Source organism: Plasmodium inui (genome assembly GCF_000524495.1).
Source record: "Plasmodium inui San Antonio 1 unplaced genomic scaffold supercont1.18, whole genome shotgun sequence".
NCBI classification, from domain to species: Eukaryota; Apicomplexa; class Aconoidasida; order Haemosporida; family Plasmodiidae; genus Plasmodium; species Plasmodium inui.
The window spans coordinates 466867-488831 of record NW_008481852.1 but is presented as its reverse complement, the minus strand read 5'-3'; the positions used below and the strand labels follow the sequence as shown (position 1 = coordinate 488831).

General features: G+C 45.5%; 6 protein-coding genes across 6 annotated transcripts; 3 read left to right on the top strand and 3 right to left on the bottom strand.

Annotated features, from left to right (window-relative positions):
• Window positions 1–1142: 1142 nt before the first annotated feature.
• Window positions 1143–7079, top strand: C922_03979 (hypothetical protein; the record flags this gene model as incomplete). The annotated part of the gene is made up of 1 exon (XM_008819566.1): window positions 1143–7079. The coding sequence occupies one exon, from the start codon at window positions 1143–1145 to the stop codon at window positions 7077–7079; it is 5937 nt and encodes a 1978-aa protein (XP_008817788.1).
• An 876-nt stretch (window positions 7080–7955) lies between these two features.
• Window positions 7956–8495, top strand: C922_03978 (hypothetical protein; the record flags this gene model as incomplete). The annotated part of the gene is made up of 1 exon (XM_008819565.1): window positions 7956–8495. One exon carries the CDS (start codon window positions 7956–7958, stop codon window positions 8493–8495), a length of 540 nt encoding a protein of 179 aa, XP_008817787.1.
• Window positions 8496–8982: 487 nt separating this feature from the next.
• C922_03977 (2-oxoisovalerate dehydrogenase E2 component (dihydrolipoyl transacylase)) lies at window positions 8983–10380 on the bottom strand (the record flags this gene model as incomplete). The annotated part of the gene is made up of 1 exon (XM_008819564.1): window positions 8983–10380. The coding sequence occupies one exon, from the start codon at window positions 10378–10380 to the stop codon at window positions 8983–8985; it is 1398 nt and encodes a 465-aa protein (XP_008817786.1).
• A 1345-nt stretch (window positions 10381–11725) lies between these two features.
• On the top strand, window positions 11726–13609 carry C922_03976 (hypothetical protein; the record flags this gene model as incomplete). The annotated part of the gene is made up of 1 exon (XM_008819563.1): window positions 11726–13609. One exon carries the CDS (start codon window positions 11726–11728, stop codon window positions 13607–13609), a length of 1884 nt encoding a protein of 627 aa, XP_008817785.1.
• A 479-nt stretch (window positions 13610–14088) lies between these two features.
• Window positions 14089–15054, bottom strand: C922_03975 (hypothetical protein; the record flags this gene model as incomplete). The annotated part of the gene is made up of 3 exons (XM_008819562.1): window positions 14089–14234; window positions 14389–14742; window positions 14967–15054. 3 exons carry the CDS (start codon window positions 15052–15054, stop codon window positions 14089–14091), a joined length of 588 nt encoding a protein of 195 aa, XP_008817784.1.
• Window positions 15055–16554: 1500 nt separating this feature from the next.
• On the bottom strand, window positions 16555–19802 carry C922_03974 (hypothetical protein; the record flags this gene model as incomplete). Its single annotated transcript, XM_008819561.1, has 5 exons — window positions 16555–17612; window positions 17763–18691; window positions 18915–19129; window positions 19321–19470; window positions 19602–19802. The coding sequence occupies 5 exons, from the start codon at window positions 19800–19802 to the stop codon at window positions 16555–16557; spliced, it is 2553 nt and encodes an 850-aa protein (XP_008817783.1).
• Window positions 19803–21965: the final 2163 nt, after the last annotated feature.

The window sequence follows — 21965 nt, the reverse complement described above, 5'->3', positions numbered from 1 at the left end:
AGTTTTTTCCCAGAATTCCGCTCTCTTTTTTTTAGTATTCCTTCGCTAAATAACTGTTTTTGTTTTTAATTTTAATTATAATTCCATTTTGTGAAGCCCGTATTTTTCCCTGGCCCTATATGAGGAGTCGTGAGAAGAAGCGTAAAAAGTTGAGTCCGCTTTTTTTCCCCTTTTTTTCCCCTTTTTTTTTTTTCTCTCTTCTTCCTCCCGCTTGTGCTGTGGCAACCCCACAGTAACATCCCACCATCGCCGTTGCAAAAACTTTGTTTTTCTCAGAAAAAGGTGAGAGACACCCAATTAGGGAACACCCTTATAAGGGGTAAAAAGACTGACTGAGGGAATAACAAATGCACTGAAAACACAAACCTCCTCTCTGCTGCCGCACGAGGTGACTTCTTCAAACTTTCTCTCTCGCAACACTCCCCTTGCGTAGCTACGAAATGTGTGGTCACACAAAAGAAGAACAGAATGTTAGCACGTTTGTGTGTACCCTTGTGTGGATATTTCCATGTGTATACAATTTTGTGCAGCTTCTGGAATTTTTCTTTTTTTTTTTTCTTTTTTTTTTTCTTGCACCCTTTGTGTGCGGGAATACTGCCCCTTTTCGCAAAGTTGGAAAAAAAAAAAATTAGAGTAAAGAGGCCAAGTGCCCCTCGCGAATTTTCCCTCGTATTTCCGCGAGCTCTTAGCGGAGGTTTTCCCCCTCATGCGGTCGTTCCTGCAAAAGGCTGAAAGTTGCCGGGAAATCTTTCACTGCAGCGTTAGCGCGTTTTTTTGGCCTTTTTATTCGCCCTTTTTATGTGCCCTTTTATTACCGTTCCTATGCGCCTTTTTATGTGCATTTCTATGTCCCCCTTTTATGCCCCTTTCTGTGTGCCTTTTTGTGTCCCCTTCTTATGCCCCCCCTTTTATTTCCCGCCTTTCCCCTGTTTGTTTGCTTCATTCCCCTCGCGCGGACCGGTTCCCGAATATTCCACGCCTCAGATCGAGAAATCGATCACACGTGAAAGTTTTGGGCAAAGTATCCAAAACGCGCCAACGTATTAGTGCCAAAGGAGGGCTCCTGCTAACGCGCGCCCGGTTTGAAGGGTAGGACGAGACGCCCCAAGCTGATACACTCCCTCCCGCTTGCACACCTAAACATGGAGCTACACGACATACGGCGAAAAGTCGAGAGCGAAAACAACAACCGCATCCACATCGCGAAGGCCAAATTCCGAAATTGCTTATGCCTGTTCAACAGCTACTCCAAGTGCTACCTGAACATCAAGAAAAGCTCCAACAGGGAAACTTCCAAATATGATAAAATATATGGAAATGAAAACATCAGAATTAGGGAGGAAAAAAAGGCAAACAATTCGACCAAAGAAACATCCCTGGAGTTTACATATCCCTACCGGTATGAACAGAATAGAAGCGTCTTCCTAATTATAAACAGCGAAAACATCAATTCTGGAAACTCCAGCATATGCCACAATGACATTATATACATCATATATAACAATAAAAAGTATGAACATGTTAATGTGCAGAAGAGGAAAAAGAAGAGGGAAAAAATAAGGAAAAAGAAGAAGAAAAAAAAAGACGCCTTACATGATGGGAAAGGGGACAACTATGGCAGTCTAATCGGTTCCATTCCGAACCAGCCGTTCGACACCAACCCGATGTACAACAGCACTATATTCGAAACAAGCAACATGAATTTCGGCGAAACCTATGATAGTAAAAAAAAAAAAAAAAGGGAAAAAGCGGCCCAAGCGGGGATAGACGCATTAACAGCACAAGGAGCGTTATCAAGTAAGACAGGCAAATTAAAAAATAAAAAAAATTTCATCTACTCAGATGATGACGATTCGGACAATAACTACGAACACATCTTTACACACATCAATTCGAATCTCCACTTTTTGAGTGTCTCCAATGATCACATAGAGAAAGAAAAGAACTTATACATCCAAAACGAAAGGTACGTCAACTGTAAGGATGTCATATTTAGAAAAATGAAGTTTAAAAAAACCATGTTCCTCAACTTGGACACGTATAACTCGTGGATTATCATTAAGAAGAGCATACTGGTCAATGAGTACCTGAGCCGCTTGGCCAAAAACGACTTAGTCGACATAAACGACGTTCTTTACGACGTCGTCAACATGCCTAGCAGAGTGCTGAACTGTTACACCAAGGTGTACATAAATGATTACTTCCTACTTATTAATAATAAGACCAAAGAAATCTTGGGCGTCCAAAAGGTCCCAGCGGGACAACCCTCCATGGCTACTGCTCACAAGGGTAGTACCCACAGAGGTAGTGCCCAAACGGTTAGTTCCCACACGGAGGGGGAAACTAATCCGGACAAAAAGGAACCCTCCTTTAGAAACTCCATGGAGAACTCCGAATCCAAATACTACAACCTTGTGCTCATAAAAAAAATGAGCCTTAGCCACCTCTTCGGAACCGCCACAGATATCAACATCACCTTCGCCTTCCACAATGTATGCCTCACAAGTTACAACAAAATTAATGACAACAGCTCCTACATGCTCATCTATAACTATAATCTAACCAGGGAGAGTCAAATTTTTTTAATAAAATCCAGTAGTCAAAATGAGCAGATAAGAGCACCCGACTCGCACAACATCCAACAAGGAACCAGCCACGAAGACTACCTCTATTTTAATAACTATATAACGAAGAAGATTGCGGAAAACTACCTCAGTTACAGTCTGTACATTAAGGAGTGCCTCATAATCATCGACATTTTATATGTCCTCAATAACAGCCATGGGAACCTGATTTACATTAAGGAACACTACAAGTACGACCATCAGACGTACTACTCCTACGTGTGCGACGTACTGCAGAGGGGCAGGAGGCACCCCGAATTGGGGCGGGACGCGAAAGGCGACTCCAGCTCGGTGTACTCCCTGTCGTCGGACAGCGAACAGGATGATAGCGATGAGGGTGACGACGATGGGGGTGACGACGATGGAGGTGACGATGATGAGGGTGACGGCGGTGGAGATGCTGCTAACGATGAGGAATCCTCCGCGTCCGCCTCGACTGACGCCTCCACCGCCTCGTCAGAGCAGGTCATAGCCAAAGCCAACCTGACCTCTGAAGAGAAGCAACTCTTCGATGAGATGAACAACGACCTGGTGTACCTGATGCCGAAGTATAAGCTAGTGTTTCACCCGCTCCTGCTGAGCGATCGAGAAAGCAACAGCAGCCACTTGGAAATCACGAGGGAAATATTAAAGCTAGGAATTTGCCTAAGGCGCATCCAGCGATTCATCGAAATTAACAAGAGAGGACAATCCTGCAACTCTACATTCGACATGTTCTGTTGCTGCCTGTACAACATCAGCATGCACATCCTAAACCACGTCAGCAAAATTGAAGAAAATGTTAGGAACATTTATAATTTTTCTAAAATTTATATGAAGGATGGCACTGCGGGGGGTGGGGCCTACTACCCCCCAGGGGGAAACAAGACGTGGGAACAAATCCCTGGGACAGAAACACAAACAAGATTTAACGACCTACCCATGTGTCTGTTTGACGCAAATGCATTATCGACATGCACAGATCCAGAGGAGAAGAAAATTTTCTTCAGCATCAACAATTTGTTTCGCAAAAATGTACACGACTTTAACCTCTTCTTCAACATCAACATTGATAAGGCAGAGGACATTTCTCTATACAAAATAAAAATCATTGTCTTGCCACTCCTCCAGATAGCCAAACTGCTGAACAAAATCATTAACAAAATTATTACCAAGAAACAGATGAACAATTCGAAATACCTAATCGATCTCATTTACAAACTACAGGAGTACCTACACTCAGATAGCATCAACAAAACGGTGCTTATGTATTTGCTAAAAAATATTACCACTCCTTTGTTTGACTTTATAAAAAATTACATCTTCTACGGAAAGGTCAAAGACACACATAGAGAATTCTTCATCCACGAAAATAGGAACATCACCCCTTATTATAAACAGACCAACAAATTTTACTGTACCAATATATTTAAGTACATTTACAAAAGATATATAGACATGTCTACTAACTATTGGGGAGCTAAGTATGTCATCCTCAATAGTAAGGTTCCTACTTTCCTGAGGAATGTATCTTATCACATTTTCATCACGGGAAAGTACATTGACGTCCTTTCCGCGTGCTCCAAATTGTTGACTCTTCAAAGCAGGCGTAGACATCGCCTATGTATGGACGGGGCGGACTCCCACAATGATAGTGCCACTCGTGGGTGGGGCGCATCAGAAGTAGACAACCTATCCGTGTACGCAGCATCTAAAAGGACGAACCACGGGAGGGAGAGTAGCTCCTCCCCCCAAGGTGAAATCTACCAAAGGGAGGCAAAAAACCCGTGGGAGGAACAAGAAGAAGGAGAAGAAGAACAGGATGAACAAGACGAACTGTACAACAGCAACACCAACCGGCTTCATAACAACAAAACATGCCTCCTAATATACGATGGAAACAAAAAGACGTACGAGCACCTCATACACAATCAACACCTATTTGCTTCCAAAAAAATGTTCGAACTTTATATAAAAAAAATAGACATCAAGGAAAAAATAAAGCATCATTATTTTTTTTTCTTCCTCCAAATTAGTGACTATTTAAAATATTTCTACATCCTAGCTCATGAACATCTGGAAAAGCTGTACAATAGCAAAAAGAACAGCAACGTGCTGAACAAGCTGAGAAACTTTTTCGACATATCTTTGAGGTCGTCTGTACTGTACCATCTTAAGTATCGGCATGACTACAACGTAGACGTGTCCGACATTCTAAGTATCATCGATAATGTGAACCTCATTATCGACTTGAGGAATTTCTACCTGAATATCAGCCAGGTCCACGTTGGAAGAGGGGATCAGGAAGATGCCCTAGACAATGACCAAGCCAACGATGGAACGGCGCTACTTACGTGGCAGCAGAGGGAAGATCAAAGTGGACCCTACTACCAGAAGGGTCACCTTCAAGATGGGAATTCCCCTAGAGGGGCCCCCGCTCAATCAGAGGATGACACAGACTTGGACAGCGAAACGGAGAGCCCCTCGGAGGCGGACCAACATCAAGGGGGGGCATCCCTCACAATGAAGGAACAAAAAAATAGGAAGACAAAAAAGAAAACCAAAAAAAAGATGCAAAAAAGGAAAAAAAAAAATTATGGTACCTTGGGAAAGAACACCCAAAACGGACGAAACCTGGAACAGCAGCACCTGCTGGGAAAAAAAAAAAAAATACTAGCCAACCTCAAAAATAATGTGCTCACTAACATACACAATAATATGCAGACCAACACAAACGTAGAAATTTACAAAGGGCTAGTCCTCTCCTACCACAACATGTTTCCATACAATTTGATATTCAATAACGTAACCATTTTTAAGTACACTCTCATATTTCGTTTTTTAAATTACTGCAAATATATTGAGCACAAGCTGACAGAGGTGTGGCTCAACCACATGTTCGTAAAGAACATATTCATAAATGAGGAATGCAGAAATAATCTGATGATGTGCATACACACGAGGGAGTGTATGACCCACTTCCTAAAGTGCTACACGTATCACCTACAGAATGATGTGATCAAGTCGGAGTATACTCACATGAATATCAAACTAAAGGAAACTCTCATTTTTGACGACATTATACACATCCATAATGCCTACCTTAATAACATCCTCAGGTACTCCTTCATAATGAACCAAAATATCATTAACTCCATTTTGAAGTTGATATCCATATCTCACATTTTCACCAGACACATTTTGAAATTCAACTTTAACAAAAATGAGCAGCTCGAACGTGTGTCGTCTCGCGAAAATGCCAAGGGCGACCGCAGCGGGGGGAACCCTAACGGAGGTCACGACGGTCTAGGCAACCAGGGTACTCATGGTCACCATGACAGCAACAACGGACACGCAGGCGAAACCGAGAAGAAGAAAAAGAAAAAAAACAATTATCACCGGAAGTTTATCCAAGAACTTCTCAGCGACCAGGCATACATCTCCATGATCCATAACACCATTAAGCACTACGACAAGCACTTTAGAAATTTTTTCCTCCATCTCACTGATTATGTTAGCAACAACATCGATGACTATGCGCACAACTTTTTAATCAAGCTGGACTACAATTTTTATTACACGAATAAGTACAAGATTAGCAACGCGCACGTGGCTGGTGAACCCAACGAGGAAGTAGAAGCGGAAGCTGCAGTGAACTCCGCTTCTGGTGAGTATCGCACCGGAGGAGGAGAAGAACATGAAGGTGTTGCTACACACGCCAGTTCGTTCCAACGGGGTAACCTTGCCCAGCGGGGGAGAAATCTCGATGGGCGAGTCGGCGGGCCGGCAAGCGGGATTCCCACGAATGGTGGAAGCCCTCTGTCTAGCCCCAACCGATTGGCTTACAACCAGCAGTATGGTCACACAGGAGACCATCTTGCAGGCCATCATGCAGATCATTCCGCCGTCCCGTATGAGCACCCCCCAGACCACGCCTCCCTCTCGCACGAACAGGCTACCTACGCCGCGGGGTACTCAACCAATTATGAGGCCAATCCTCCCCAGGTGCATTCCCGCCAACGATATGGCCACCCATCAAGAGGCACAACTCACGGAGGCGACCAGGCGGACTACAACCGAAGCGCAAACGAGCACAGCGTACACTATGCAGACATGCACAGCCCAGTGGCGCACCGCAGGAACAATTACCCTCAAACACACCTAAACAAGGAACACATGCTAAGCGAAAACAGATTCGCCCCGTATCACCTCAGCAGTCAGAATGCCCCATACGGAGTTAACCCGTACGAGAAAGACGGGGACGGCTATGACAGGCAAATGGGCAACCCCTCCAACAGCGGTGCCACCTACAGCAAGCTAAAGAAGTACGGCGCGCATAACAATGAGAACCTACTCAGCATGGATGCGCCACGCATCAACGCGGCCATCATTAAGCCGGCCAGCATCAACGTCAGCGGCATCGACGTGAACTCCGTCGACCAAAGCGCGTATAAGAGCAAATTCATCCCGCAGTAGAGCTCTCTCCCCGTCGCTGCTGCCGTCTTGGAGAACGTGGAGCGACTCCTCAGATCTGCTTTCCCGGCGCGCTCATCTGACCTGATCCCCTCATGTAGGTAAAAAAAAAGAAAAAGATCTTCATGCATACGCGCACACATACATGTGTCTCTTTCGAACGAGGGAACATAACCTGGGGAGTCGCACACCCCTTAAAGGAACCAGTTTGTAAACCTTTTTTCTTCTTTTTTAATTTTGCTCTTTTTTTCCTCATTGAGGCGCCACCGTTGTGCATCAATTTGGCAAAACGAAAGATACATATGTTCATATATATATAGGGGGCGACTTTTTTTTTTTTTTTTTTTTTTTCGTAACTCACTTCGTATTCACGTTGACGTTGGCCACATTTTTGTTGAAGTATGCCCCATCGTTCACCCCCATGGGTGCCTTAACAAACGCGTCGAAAACACTTCGCAATCATTTGCCAACTTTCATTTTAAAAGGGAACATCAAAGCAGAGCCCTTACCCCCCTTTGCAAACCCCGAATGGCACGTACAAAGCAAAAGAAGTAAAAAAACTGCCCGTAGTGTACCGCTTAACGGAGTCAATTACCTGCGTGCCCCCCTGACCAAGGAGAGGAGCTCAGTACCTCGCTGGTGTAACGCCCAAGGAGTTATACAAACAGGAGAACCAAACAAAAACGAGAGAAGCGTGAACGGGGTCGTTGCGCCTCAATACAGTGTAACCCAGGCGAAGTGAAAATTGTTCCCCCGCCTTTTTCCCGGGGAGTGCAAACTTGAGGATAGCAAAAGTGAGAGTGCCCCACGCGTGGCTGTACTGTATGTTCTACGCCCCCTCCACCAACACACCGATATACACCTACACATCACTGAAAAATGAATTGCGAAGTGGATCGTCCCGTTACGCAAAATGCAGAGCCAGATAGGAGCCAACAAAATGTAGCCAAAAATTGCATCACTCATTTATATCAATTCCAAAACAATGAAATGAAAAAAATCGACGCCTCCTACTTTGAAAATAAATATCTCGGCCTATTTTTTGGAGCATCCTGGTGCAGGTATTGTGTAACTTTTATACAGAAAATAAATTTTTTTAAAAAAAATTTCCCCTTTATCGAAATTATTTACATCCCTTTTGACAAGACATATAATGACTATGTAGCTTTCCTAAAAAGTACCGATTTTTACAGCCTACCTTTTGATAATTATCTCTACATTTGCAAAAAATTCAATATTAAAAATCTGCCGTCTTTTATGATCATAGCCCCGAATAACAATGTGCTCGTCAAAGATGCCGTGCAGCTCATCAAGACGGACGCCTATGTGACTAACTTCAAATCATTAGTAAAAAATTATACCGTTCATCCGCGTCAATTCAAAATTGGGAATCGTTTCTTCGACTTATTTTGCTCCTAGGGGAGGGGGGCGAGATGAAGAGAGGGCCTATCCCCTACTACGCCACACCTTTTGCGCGACTGTAGAGTTAGCCCCTTTCTTTTTCCCCTTTTGTGCACATTTTTTTCTCTTTTCTATTTTGAAACATTTGTGTTTAAAATTTTGGACGCTCGCCCTCGCAAAAAGTTGCGGAAATGGTGGACACGGTTGGAGCGCCACCGAATGGAGACCCCCCATGGGGGAGAAAACGAGTGCAAGGGAGGTTGTCACCACAGGGTGAGACCACGCCATGCAATTCGTGCGATATCAGACGGGAAATGCGGACGCTCCGTCGGTCATAAGGAAGTAGCACTGCATAGTAACGTGCACAGCAGATGTGTAAGCATCCCCGGGGGAAACGAGTTCCAAAAAAGGGATCATCCTCAACGGTGGGCGCAGCCCGTAAAGCTGCATCGGATAAACCGCTCCGCACACCGCTGCGCTGACCTCTGTACACATCGTTCCTCCCCTACACCGCGTACGGGTCCAGCGAAGTGACGCCCTCCACGACCTCCTTCAGCTTCTTCGAAAACTGAGCCAGCGTAGCCCCGTCGACGAACCTGTGGTCCGCGCCATAAGTCAAGTTCATCGTGTCCGCAACAAGGATGTCCGATAAGTCGGTTAATTCTTTCTTCTCATTTTTTAAAAACAGCTGCTTCTCAATTTTGGACAATCCGATTATGCACGCCTGGTTATCAAACACAATCGGAGTGGCAAACGTTCCCCCTATGACTCCAAAATTGCTAATCGTGATTGTACCCCCCGTGATGTCACTTTTGCTCAGCTTCATCTCCATGGCTCTATCACGTAGGGAAGTCAGCTCCTTCTGAATTTCAACCATATTTTTTGATTCCACCTTTTTTATATTTGGCACGAGTAAACCATTTGGGGTGTCCATGGCGACAGACACATTATGGCTCTTATAAATAGTGTAAGCATTTTTTTGTGAATCAAATTTGGAGTTTAGCAATGGGAAATCTCGCAACACAATCGAAATCAGCTTGATCAGTATACTGGTTAATGTCACTTTGACGTTATCCTTCTCTAGGACGCTCTTCTTTATTTCATTTCGGGCAGTTATCAAATTTTGCACGTTGTATTTCTCGTTTAAGTGAAACAGGGGGATACTCAACGAATCGTTCATGCTTTTACACATGGCTAGTTTGATTCCCTTCAGTGATACTTCCTCCATGACCTCTCCATTCAGGTTAGTTCCAGCAGTTGAGATTTCTCCATTTTTCACCTTCTGATGATACAGCTCCACATCTTCCATCGTTATGGTCTCCTTAGCAAAGTAACTTCCAATTGCGCCGACGTCCAGTTTGTACTCTTGGGCCTTTTTCTTAATCCCGGGGGATGCTTTCACAGTCGAGACTTTAATCCCTTGTTGCTTCACTTCGGGTGATGAGTGTGGCCCATCTGGATCTACTCCCCCCCCCGCGTCATGGTCTGCCACCTTTTCACCATTTCCTTGCTCAGCCTCCCCCTCCTCCGCCGCTTCCTCCTCGACATTGTCATCCTCCGTGTCAATTTCGCAAAAGTAAGACCCAATTTTAATTATGTCATTTTGTTCAGCATACCTCTTCACGAGCACTCCACTGTACTTGCTCGTTATATCCACCGCTGCTTTGTCACTCTGGACAGTCAGGAGAGTCTCCATTTCGCTCACACTGTCTCCTTCTTTTTTGTTCCACTGAGTTATTTCCACCTCAGAAATTCCCTCTCCGATGTCAAACAGTTTACATTTTACTATTTTAAGTTTCACGCTACTCGTGCTGATGTAGCGAGTCAGGAGGGGTCTGCTCAGGGGGTGCCTACTCACGAGCTTCACTCGGCTGAGGAGGCTCTTCGCCCTGTGCATGATCATTGAGAGGATAGCGGTGAAACGGGGAAGCGCTAAGACGGGGAAGCGGTGCGGTGTGCAGTGGTAAGTGTCGCGGACGCAGAGTTACAAAGCGACGTGATTAATGAGGGGAATTCTACTCGTCAGAGGCACCTCTTTCGTGGCAACCTGTTGAGCCACTTCTGTAGGTGGAAAATCGTTTGGTCGGACTTGCTCGTCCCTATTTTACAGATGACCTATGTACTGCCCGGAGGCCCCCAGTTCGTCACTTGAGCCTCTGGACGACTGTAGCTTCGCACAAGTACAGTGTAGTCATGTGTATACGCCTGTGTTGCGTAAGCGAGAAGGCTGACCCTCTGGGTTGTTTTGAAAGAGCAGAAAAAGGAGATCCAAAAAATAGGGCTCACTTAAAGATGTTTTTTGTTGTGTTTTTTTTTCCTTCTTTCTTTTCATCGTAAAAATGGGAAAACACTTACATCCCTACTATGTACAATTTGCCTTCAGTTTTAATTAAAAAAAAAGAAAAAAAAAGGCTAGGAAATTCAAGCGTCGTTTCGGAAAAATTATGGGGGTTCGCCTTTTCCCTTCCCTCGTGGGGGGTCATTATTTTCCCACCATTTTGCCCTCCCATTGCTCTCTCTATGGGAACATTCCAAAATGCAGACTATGCATAAGTGGAACACTCAGGCCAAAAAAAAAAATTTCCAATGGGCACCCCCCTTTGCGGCGCCAAATTTGACGCAGCAGCGGTGCGTAATTACCCCGCGTCTGGCACGTGACCAGAGGACCTTCCCTTCTCGGTTCACTACTCTTTTGTTTCCCTTCTTGCCTATTTTGATCCCCACCTACTACTGCCACTACTACGACGACTACTTTTTTGCAAAGGCCGAGGTCCTCCTGGATGGTTCCGCTTCAAGGGGCTCAGACGCCATGACGACGAAACGCCGCAGAGTGAGCAATTTTACCGCTATGTTTGCTAAAAGAACTATACAGCAGCGACACGTCAAAGGAGAACCATCATTTCACACCCATCGGATGGATTTCCTTACTGGTTTACACGAGCACTGCTGCTGATAACCTGTGTGCGTAACACACGTGCAGTGGAAGTCATTCTTAAAAGACCACAGGGCTGCTCTCTGGAGGGCGCTTCCCAGGGGGGGCCGCCTACGAAGTAGGGTACACAACTGGCCGCTACTCCAATGGCTAGCCAAAATGTACAGGAACAGAATTATAAAGAGGCTGCCACCTGTACACATGACACGGTGAAACAAAATAAGCACCCCTCGTTCGTCTCCTAAAAAGGGGAGAAAAAAGAGCTCCCCACTTGGCTACTCTCCATTCACAGCATGCTTTTCCTTACACTCCAAAAATGAACATTCCGAAGGGGGACGGCCCCGCCAGCCGAGCCATAGACGTCACCATACAACTGGGCGGGGATAAAAGAATGGTCGTGAAGAAGGTCGTAAAGAACGCCTTGAAGAACGTCGCAGGAATTGGCAATGAACGTGCCAATTGCGAGTCGAACGAAAAGAATGCAACGGATGAATCCCATGAGGAAGGCATGAAAATATACCGACAGTATTTCCAAAGAAGCATGGCAAAATATAGGGACACTAATATTTATGAGGTATACACCTTAGAACAGGTCGAAGAAAAAATGAAAGAAGCTGTCACGGACGTTGTCAGCCTCACGAATCTTCACTATGAATATGCCTACCTTTTTCTAAACTCGTACAATTTTAACTCGAATGATTTTATCGAAGCATGGTTTAGGAACCCAAAGGAAGTGCTCGCGAAGGCACACATGTCTGCCCTCAAGGAGGAAGACCTCTCTACAGATTATGCAATTGGTGAGGCCGCACCTCCGGTAATAGCACCCACCACTAACATGGGTAAATCAATCCAAGAGTCCCCTTCTGAACAAATGACTCAGATGGAGAAAGGCACCAAATATACATGCCCAATCCTACTTAACCAGTATGACCTACAAGACACACACGCGCTGAGATGCGGACATCGATACTCGAAGGAGTGCTGGAAAGGCTACCTACAAACAGCCATCCACAACGACTTTGATGAAAATGTAATTAAGAAAAAGTGCATGGAACCGGAATGCCAATCACTCATCATGAGAGAAGACTGGAAAAACATTTCCGACGCGAATGATGACCTCCTTGCACAATACGAAAAGCTCTTGGTAAAGATATTCTTAAAGAATAATCCCAGTTTAAAAAAATGCCCGTGTGATCAATGCCCCTATGTTATCGAATCTGTCATGCTACCCGATAACGGAGTCATTTGCCGATGTGGATACAACTTTTGCTTCAAATGCACGGAGGAATTTCACAGGCCTGTCTCGTGCGCAGTCATTAAACAGTGGAAGGATCTCCTCACGAAGGGTGAACATAACATTAAGTGGATTCGTTCCCATACGAAGCAGTGCCCCAACTGTGCCAAGTCGATTGAGAAAACGTCCGGGTGCATGAACGTGAAGTGCATCTGCGGGTTCAGCTTCTGCTGGCTTTGCCTTCAGGCCTGGGCCCACCACAAGGGGGGCTTCTACCAGTGTAATCAGTACGTCACGCATAGGGGAGCGCTGAAAGGGGGGCAACGGGGAGCATTCAAAGGAGCATTAAATGGAGCACCAGAGGCGGCACAAGATGAAACACAAGATGAGGCACAAGATGAGGCACAAGATGGCTCAAAATGTGATACGCCAAACGACGTGCCGAGCAACACCCCTGACGAGGACCCCCCCCTCACACCGCAGAACCGCAAAAGCGCGCACGAGGCGCTTCACAAATTCAGCCACTTCAAAACCAGATTCGACGCCCACCAGCATGGAGAAGAGTTTTCCATCAAAACGCAACTCCTTTTCCTATCCCACTTTTGCGCCTCGAACAATATCGAGCCAACGCATCGTATATATCATTTTCAAAACTCCATCATACAAACGATTAGGTGCAGAAAGATCCTCAAGTGGTCCTACGCCTTCGCCTACTTTGCCACTTGGGATGACGAGAATAAAAAATATCTCTTCGAGTACCACCAAGGACAGCTAGAAAAAAACTTAGACATTTTACAAAAAAAAACGGAGAGTGTAGATTTGGCTCATTTCCTGACCACCAATTTGGATGTCAAAGTTGTTCGAGAGGTGGAGGAGTTAACCAAGACAGTCGATGTCTTTTTTAAAAATATATGCGACTTTATGGAGAGCACGTTTAGCTCCTGTGCTGAGAAATTCTCAGGTTGATGGCTATCTGGTGGAGCATAATTCACCTGATGCAACCGCCATGGAGGAAATTAACCCCCCGAAGAAGCAGAAGCAGGAGCGAGGACGTATAACTCCGTTTAAATTAACCGCATTGCAGGGACTCAAAAACATTTCTTTTGTTTTTTTTTTTTTTTTGTGTATGGCTTTTACTTATCTGTCTGTTTTCCAAACAGGAAAAACATCGTTCGCCACTGAGAAAAAAGTTGCAAAAAGAGGAGAAGACACCTACATGCACAGAGAGGAAATCCCACTGGGAATTTTCTTTTTTTTTAAATTCTCGCAGAAGGGTTATCTTTGCCCTTTTATGGCACCCCATGTAGGAAAAAAAAACAACGTGCAGCTCTTTTCACGCATCCAAAGTGGCAAAGGGTATAGCGATGGTGTGTACTCATGCGAAAATGTGACCGCCACTCAAAAGAGGCTTAATCAAATGGAGGCGACGAACGACCTGTTACCATTCAACTTGAAATCCTCTGCTTCGGGATGGTCATGGCGTACAAGGATAGCCTGTCCAGGAGTCCCTTCTCCTCTCGGCTCATACTTTTGAGGTAGGCCATCAGCTCGAAGTAGTCTGCGTCTTGTGACAGCTGTATGTGGTCCCTTTCTGCGGTGGCGATGAGGTGTGATGTGGACATATGGAGCATACACCCAACGATGCGGAGAGAGCCAAAACAGATACCTCGCAAACCGCGCTATATATGCCTCCCAAACCACGCTATATGCCTCGCTTCAGAAAGATGCAAACTGTGTGAACTTACTTAGCGCGTACAGAGTAAACACCAAACACTTGCTCTCTTCTTCGATGGCCGAGGCACAAGGCCCCGTGTACTTCGCCTCGCCAAACGAATTGAACCCGACGGCTGCCTCCAGTTCGTCGAAGCTCATGGAGTGATTTATTAAGTTAACATTTGAGGGGATGTTCCATGCTAAGAAGTGCGTCACTACCCTGGAGTTAATCATACTAGTAACGGTCACCGCGTAGGACTTCGTTTCGCTGTTCCTTTGAAACCACTCGACGGAGGGGAGCAGATTTTCGCCCCCACAATCTGCCCCGTAAAACTTATCATCCAGAGATTTCACGTTTTCGGAGTTGCATTTGTCCGTGCCCAGATCTAAAATGGTTAAAAAAGAGAAAAAAGAAAAAAAAAGGGGGCAATAAGAACGGTGCCACTCACGGGGACGAGGGAATACAACCTGGCTACACTCACAATCGCCCCTCAAAAATCCATTCTTCTAGCGCAACGACACGACAACAAAACAAGTATCGTTTTCTTTCTCAGAGTGAACTCGCCATTTTTCATTTTTTTTTTTTTTTCTCCCCCTTGTTTATGCATACCGGATAGTATCAACTCAATCTTCGCGTGAACCCATTCAACACAAAAGAAGAGGAGAAGTAGGAAGAGAGAAGACTTGAGGGAAGACATTTTAAAATTGTATAGTTATCAAACTGGACAATTCTATTTCCTTCTTCTGAAGAAGGTGCACACTTGTCAGTGGGGAGAGAAAGAACTCGCTGGACAGATATAAAAACGAAACGCTTCGTCGTGTAACCTACTGGCACGTCTACCCAGGTGTTGGCATTTATACAAACAGTCTTGTGCGATGCAGATTAGAGTATTCCATCCCTCTCATGGGTACACCTCTCCCTCTACCCCAAAGAGACAATTCAAAAAAAGAAGCCCATTAAAAGTTACCATCATCGGGTGTACGTACAACTGGACATTGTATCAAAAAAAAAATCCCTACATGCACTTCAACACGCACACAATGAGAGAGAGAAAAAAAATGATTCCCTCTTGAATTCTACACAGTGTACCTCCTACTAGAACATGCAAACTTTGACAAGAAAGAGACTCCTCAATCATCCATCGAAAGGACTCCCTCCTTTTGTTGTCTACCCCATTTTAACCCTCAGGGGTGAACCCTACAAATGGCTTCACTGTCGTTCCCCCACACACTTGAAAAAAAAAAAAAAACAAAATGGTAAATTTTTTATCTGATCTTATTAACCACTGTAGCAAAATACAACTGCTCAAAGTTTTTGTTATGGGGATGTGAAATTGGGGAAGAAAAAAAACGGCAGAGAATACGCCGCAAAATTGTTGCAATATGCCATGAAGAGAATGTAAAAGAAAGGGTCTCTACCACGGTGTGCTAATACGAGGTGATGTAATTCCTCGCAGGTACAGCAAAGTTACGCACCTGGTCATTGGGCGCTCTCTGGAGAGGCTTTCCTCATCAGGATTTAAAAATATATGTGCAGGCGCTCCACTAGGAGAAGAACGTAAAGAAAGTAAAAAAATGAAAACATAAAATAAAAAACGAAATAATCGCGCATAACGTAGCGTGGCGATGATGAAAGAAACAAACACACATTGTCATGTGGAGGAAGGCGTAAGTGATCAACCCCCACAATGCCCCATTCATCACATGGGTAAGTCTACACTATTGTAACTATTCCCCAACGTTCATACATGCATCCAGGGGTGAATGCATACTAGGACATGCAACTGGATCGACCTCCTCAACTAGTGAAACGCCCCTCTGGGGAACTCCTCCTCAACTTGGACACCTCTCACAATGTAGAGTGCGCAAAGAAAGAAAAAAAAAAAAAGGAGCCAAAAGAGAAATAAATACAAAGGCTTAGGGGAGGTAAGAGAAGCCCCTTCCTTCTTACCTCCTGAACGGTTAGTACCAAATTGGCCTTACCGCAAAAGGGGGTACACCCCTTGGGTGGAAACAAAGATAGTCTCAAGGATGTCCTCCCGGTTGGCTGCCTAAGGGTACTGAACAGGCTTCAAACTGCTAGTCCGAGGTGCCACACCAACATGGCGCCACGGATACGGCCATCGCGGCGCCGACCTCTCCTGCCAATGCTTCACTCCCTGCCAAAGATGCTTTCTCTGCTACCACGCCCCCCGCCCTCACTGTTTACAAAAGTAGCTGCAGCTTTTTCCCCCCGAACCGCACGCCTGTCCAGTGCACCCGGCGGCCCCTTCGTCATACATCCTCACATCGGTGTCCCCCGCGAGGCCATGCACCTTCTGCTCATACTTATTAGTACCCCCTTGGCATCGCATATTCTCCTCCTGGATGTTCTGTACTATAACCCTGTTGTAGGAATTTTCTATGTTCTGTATATTCCTCGGAAAAAAAGGAGAAATGATAGGGTTGGCAGTTTTTAAAAAATCCTGATTTCTCATAACCTCTGATATCACTGGATTCCTATTATTTAGATTAAAATTGGCATTAATGCTTGCCCTGACAAAGTCGTCATGGTACAGTTCATGTGTCCTCAGGGTGTCTGTCTGAATCCATTTGTTCTGCAAGTACGTCATGGCTAGAGGGTGTGATGGGTACAGAGAAGCCACGGCTCCTTCTTCCTCCAAATGATCTTGTTTCTTCATCTCCTTCATGAATTCATCGACGCATTCTAAATTGTATCTGTCCTCATTTGCCGGCGTGCCGCTGACACGATCATTTGAATTTTTACAACACACATTGAAACCTCTTCCCTCCTTTTGCATTTGCTCCGACCCTTCATAGGCGTAAAAGATATTCTGCTCTGCGCTTACCTTTTCTATTCCTTCGACTTGTCTCCATTCCTCCGCTTTGGTTTGATCAATTTCGCCGTACTCTCTCCTTAGGACTCCTATGATTGATCCCTGTTGTGCGACTTCTCCAATTTGTATGATTTCCCCATTTGACATAGCCGATTCGGTTTGTTCCATCGCCCCGCTTCGTTCATTTACCCCGTCTTTTCCACTTCCGATGGTCTCTTGCCCCTCGGCGCGTTCTTCCTTGTCTTCCCCACCTTCCTCCTGCTTGCTCGCCGTACCCGAGACTTCCCCTTCCTCGTCCAAAACGCCTTCTCTGATTTCTCCTTCGTGCATCGTTCCTTCTTCTGAACATTCCGTGCCCTCACTTCCGTCCTGCTCGTCTCTTCCGGAGCTTCTACTGTCGTTTTCTCCTTCTCCTTCGGCTGCGTGTGGAGTGAGAGTGAAAATGGGGGAAAATATAAAAGGTGGTGGCGGTTGTGTTGTTGCCTATGCTGCTTCTCCCAAATGGTACACCGGGAGTGGAAGCACCACAAACTGCGACTCACTGCTCATAACTACTCGCTTCGAATCACGCCCACCTCGATAGTACGGGTACAGGTCACCATACTCCCGCTTCTTCTGCTCGGCGAGGTGCGCATTGACGCGCATCCACATGCAGTGCACATCATCCTGTGGCAACTCATTAGGGTTCACAGCACAAGCCTTCTCCATATACTTCCTGTACTTAATCTGCACATCACAAGGAATTGGTTTTATCACGTCCTGGATCTTCAAATAGGGCTTCTCCTTGATGCAGTCAACCTGATACACATCCGAGATCCACTTAATTTTGGGGATGATTTTTCTCCTCACCGGTACAGGCACAAATGTATCTCTGAATTTCAAGACAGGCACTTCTACATTAACAACGACAGGCTTCGGGACCATATAGGGAACTGGCACGTCCACTGAAATTGGTACATGTTTCTGCACTTCTATGTTTTTTACAATTTTGGGCTTAAACACCTGTTCTATCCGTGGCGTTGGTAACATGGAACCATTCCTTTCCTTCAGCTGCATCAGAGATAGCTCCTTTCGCAAGTCAAACGTGGGGTGGACTGCTCCTCCTTCGTATGCTTCTCCATGTAGTTCTCCCCCAACTAGGGCACTTCCCCAGGGAGTCCCTATCCCTGCATGTGCCGTCACCTGTCCTTCCGCCTGTCCTTGCATAGGTCTACTAAAAACGTATGGAAACATCTTATCCTTTCCCATGGACATTGTCTGTTCCCATAATTGGGACTGGTTCATCCCCATCTGTGCATTCCTAACCAGCTTGGCTCCTTCAGAATAATTTTTCAGTCCGTAAAATCTGGAATTGCCATCATCTTCCTGCTCCTCGTTGGCTTCTTCTCCTTGGCCTCTGTCCCTTTCTTCATCTGGGTCTTCTTCCTTCTTTTCTTCCCCGTCCTCATCTTCATCGTCTGATTTTTTTCTTCCCTCGGTGAATCCCTTTGGTACGTACCTAAGCGGAGTAGAAGCCGGAGTAGGAAAAATTGGCAGGTGGGAGGGCTGAGCACGGCAGACGCAGCATGCAAGTGGGCCTTCCAATTGGTGCACCACTTCAAGGAGTAATAAAAAGGGGAAAAAGAAGGGCAGCGGAAAAAAGGCAGTAGAAAGACAAGGGCAGAATACTGTCATGCCCTGTGTTATCCTGTCCGCCTATCCCCCTCTCCGCATCTCCTCACTTGATGACGTATTCCACCGTTTCGACCTCTTGGAACCTCTGCATCTCCTTCACCTTCGGAACTTCTACAATTTTCTCTACGATCTTCTTTTGGATTACTGGCCTCTGAATTATGTTTTCCTTCACCTCCACCTTCGGGACATATTTGAAGCAGTACTGGATGCGCGGCACGTCCACGATTTTGTCGACGAATTTGACCTCCGGGACTTCCACGATCTGCGTAGAAGAGCGGTAACGGGGAGAAGCAGTAATGGGGAGAAGCAATAATCAGGAGAACCGCTAACAGGGAGAACCGCTAACAGGGAGAACCGCTAACGGGGAGACGCGTCGAAGATACTGCGTAGCATGGTGGACGGGCAACCCACGCTGCCACACCAGGAACACAACAACCGGGGGAAAGAACCCACCTTTTCCACAATTTTGGAGTAATACTTGGGGACCTCCCTAATCTTGTTCTCGTACGTTATTTTCGGCACTGTCGTTTCTATGGTGCGCACGAAGGGCACCTCGACTGTCCTCGTCACGATGTCAACTGGCTGGTAGGCAGTTACGGCAACCTAAGGGGCGCACAAAAACGGGCATAAAAAGGCGCATGAAATGGGACATAAAATGGACCGCGAGACGGCACGTGGAGGACACAAGACTCCACATGGAGGAGCACAAAGGCGCAGAGCCTCTAGAACCCTACGTATTCCCTCTCCGTGCGCTGGCTAATTTCGACGGCTTTGGTCTGGTCGGGCTCCCCCTCGATGATCTTCTTAAAGTCCCCATTCTCCTTCACCAGGTGCTGATCGAACAGGTCATGCCTTCCTCCTTCGTGCACGAGCTTTTTCGTTTCCTCGCTTTCCTCCCGACAGCAGTTGCTCTTTCCCTTGCACGCATTAAACATCTTCCTCAAGGAGGAGGCTGGAAGGGGGGGCGTTTTATTTTGGTGATTGACCCGGCAGAAAAGATGTTTCAGCTTCGGTTTCTGTGTGTGTCTACGCGTAGGTACATGCCTATGCAAAAGTGTTTGTGTTTATGTCTATGTTTTTTTTTTTTTTTTTTTTTTTTTTTTTTGTGAGCCTCGCTAATCTTCCCTTTGGTCTAAGACATGGGACAAAGTACCTTAGGTCTATTCTGTTGGCTTCCTTTTTGGGGGTACAAAAAAAAAATCAAAAAAAATCAGATAAAATAAAAACAACAATGAAAAATGAAACGAGTAAAATGAAAAAAAAAAAAAAGATAAAATAAAAAGAGCAGTGTAAAACAAGTTAACATTGGATCCTCACGCACAGACAGTGTACACCTCTCTGCAGCGTCAGTTGTAGGGGGGCACATTTCTGTCCCTGTTTAGTCCATCAACCCCCGAAAAGGTGCCACAATCTTCACCCTAATCCGTGCAGTGCCTTTTCCATATAATTCCTCTTTCTTGCATGGCGGACAGCAGCTCTTACCTAATTCCAGTGCTGCCCGTTTTAATCCACAAGTAGAACGTATCCCCACCAAGCAGTATCTTCCCCCTCACACAAAAGATTAATTCTACTTTGAACAAAGCAATTGAACAACATGTAGAATTTGATGTTTCCCCCTTTGGCACTTCACCGAAATTTATTTGGTGAGGAAAAGAATTACTTTCACTATTTGTTGATGGCTATTTCTACTTTTTTTTTTTTTTTTGGAAAATTGGGAGTGACACAACACAATCTAAACCGTCGTGATTCAGAGGAAAAACACTTGTGCTCATGGGTCGGACAATGTAAGGATGCACGAAAGTGTGTCTTCACGCTGGCCTTACACACTTTCGAAGTCATTAGCAAACTACGCAGTTCTCTGCCTATTCAATTCATCCCCATGCATATTTAATAAAAACCCAGTTGCCAATCGCTTCCTTCTAAGGTATGGCCACAAAAAAAGGACTATATTATACACAACAATGTGCAGACGAATGCGGACAATTTTGGTAATTACTTTGGGGCGACGGAGTAAAAAGCTTTTTTTTTCTTTTTCACGTCACCCCCTCTTTATGCTGCTATTTTGTAAATTCCAAAAGTTCCTTATTCTGTTCGAATAGAAAGCACGTAGGATAACCTGTCTTTCCTCTTAAAAGTGAGTCCCCAAAGGGGGGGGCGGGGCATCACAGTGAGAATAGCAGCGGAGGAGATGCCTCGCGCAGGAGGAACTCTGGTCCCTGTTGTCGTAGTGAGTAGATAATCCTATTCAACCACTCCCACCCCCTTCAAAGGGCAAAACCTCGTCCATTTCGAGGGGCGTACAATTGGCTTACCCCTTCTCATGTGATTTGTTCCTAAAAGGGTACATCATGGATGGCCCTTTTCTATATGTGTCGCCACCTCCCCCCCAAAAAAAAACCTCCCTGCCACCTCTCCCATTTGAGCTGCAAAAACGAATTCGTCTTAGGGCAGCTGTTTTCCCTGTTGTGTTGGCTGAACTTTTTTTTTTTTTTTTTGTACCCAAAAGGGAGGGTTCAAATTGTGCCCCCCAAGCGTCTGCACCGAAATGCATAGCCAGCATATGGCCAAAATGGGAAAGTAGGGACGTACCAAAGTTGGGGGAAAGAAAAATGTTTCACATTAAATACCCCCAAACGGAGTAACCCAAAAAGTACGATTACCAAAGATAAACTCACTTGAGAAGAAGCAGTGTTCATTTCGTGTGCTTCCATCTGAGGGGGGAAATATATCTGCCTTACCATGAGAATAATAGCAGAATTGGGGTGACGAAGGAAACGCCCAAGATGTGTCCTTCGCCATGTGGGACAATGCCAACACTTTTGTTACTCCTCAATGGGCTGTGCATATGGGTGGGTATAACCCGTCCGTAGGAACAGGCATACATGCTGTGGAAGCCGGGGGCAGTACTGCTGTGAACTGCCGATAAAAAAGGGGGAAAAGAACCTGTCCAACACCCTACGAGCGATTTTTCTGACTCAAAAGGGGAAAAAAAAAAAAAGTATCACTTGATATAGGTAGACGCATACTCCCCCTGCCTCTTTCCTTTTCTGTTGCCAGTTGACATACGTACGTTACTCCTGCTCCAACGCTTTTTTTTT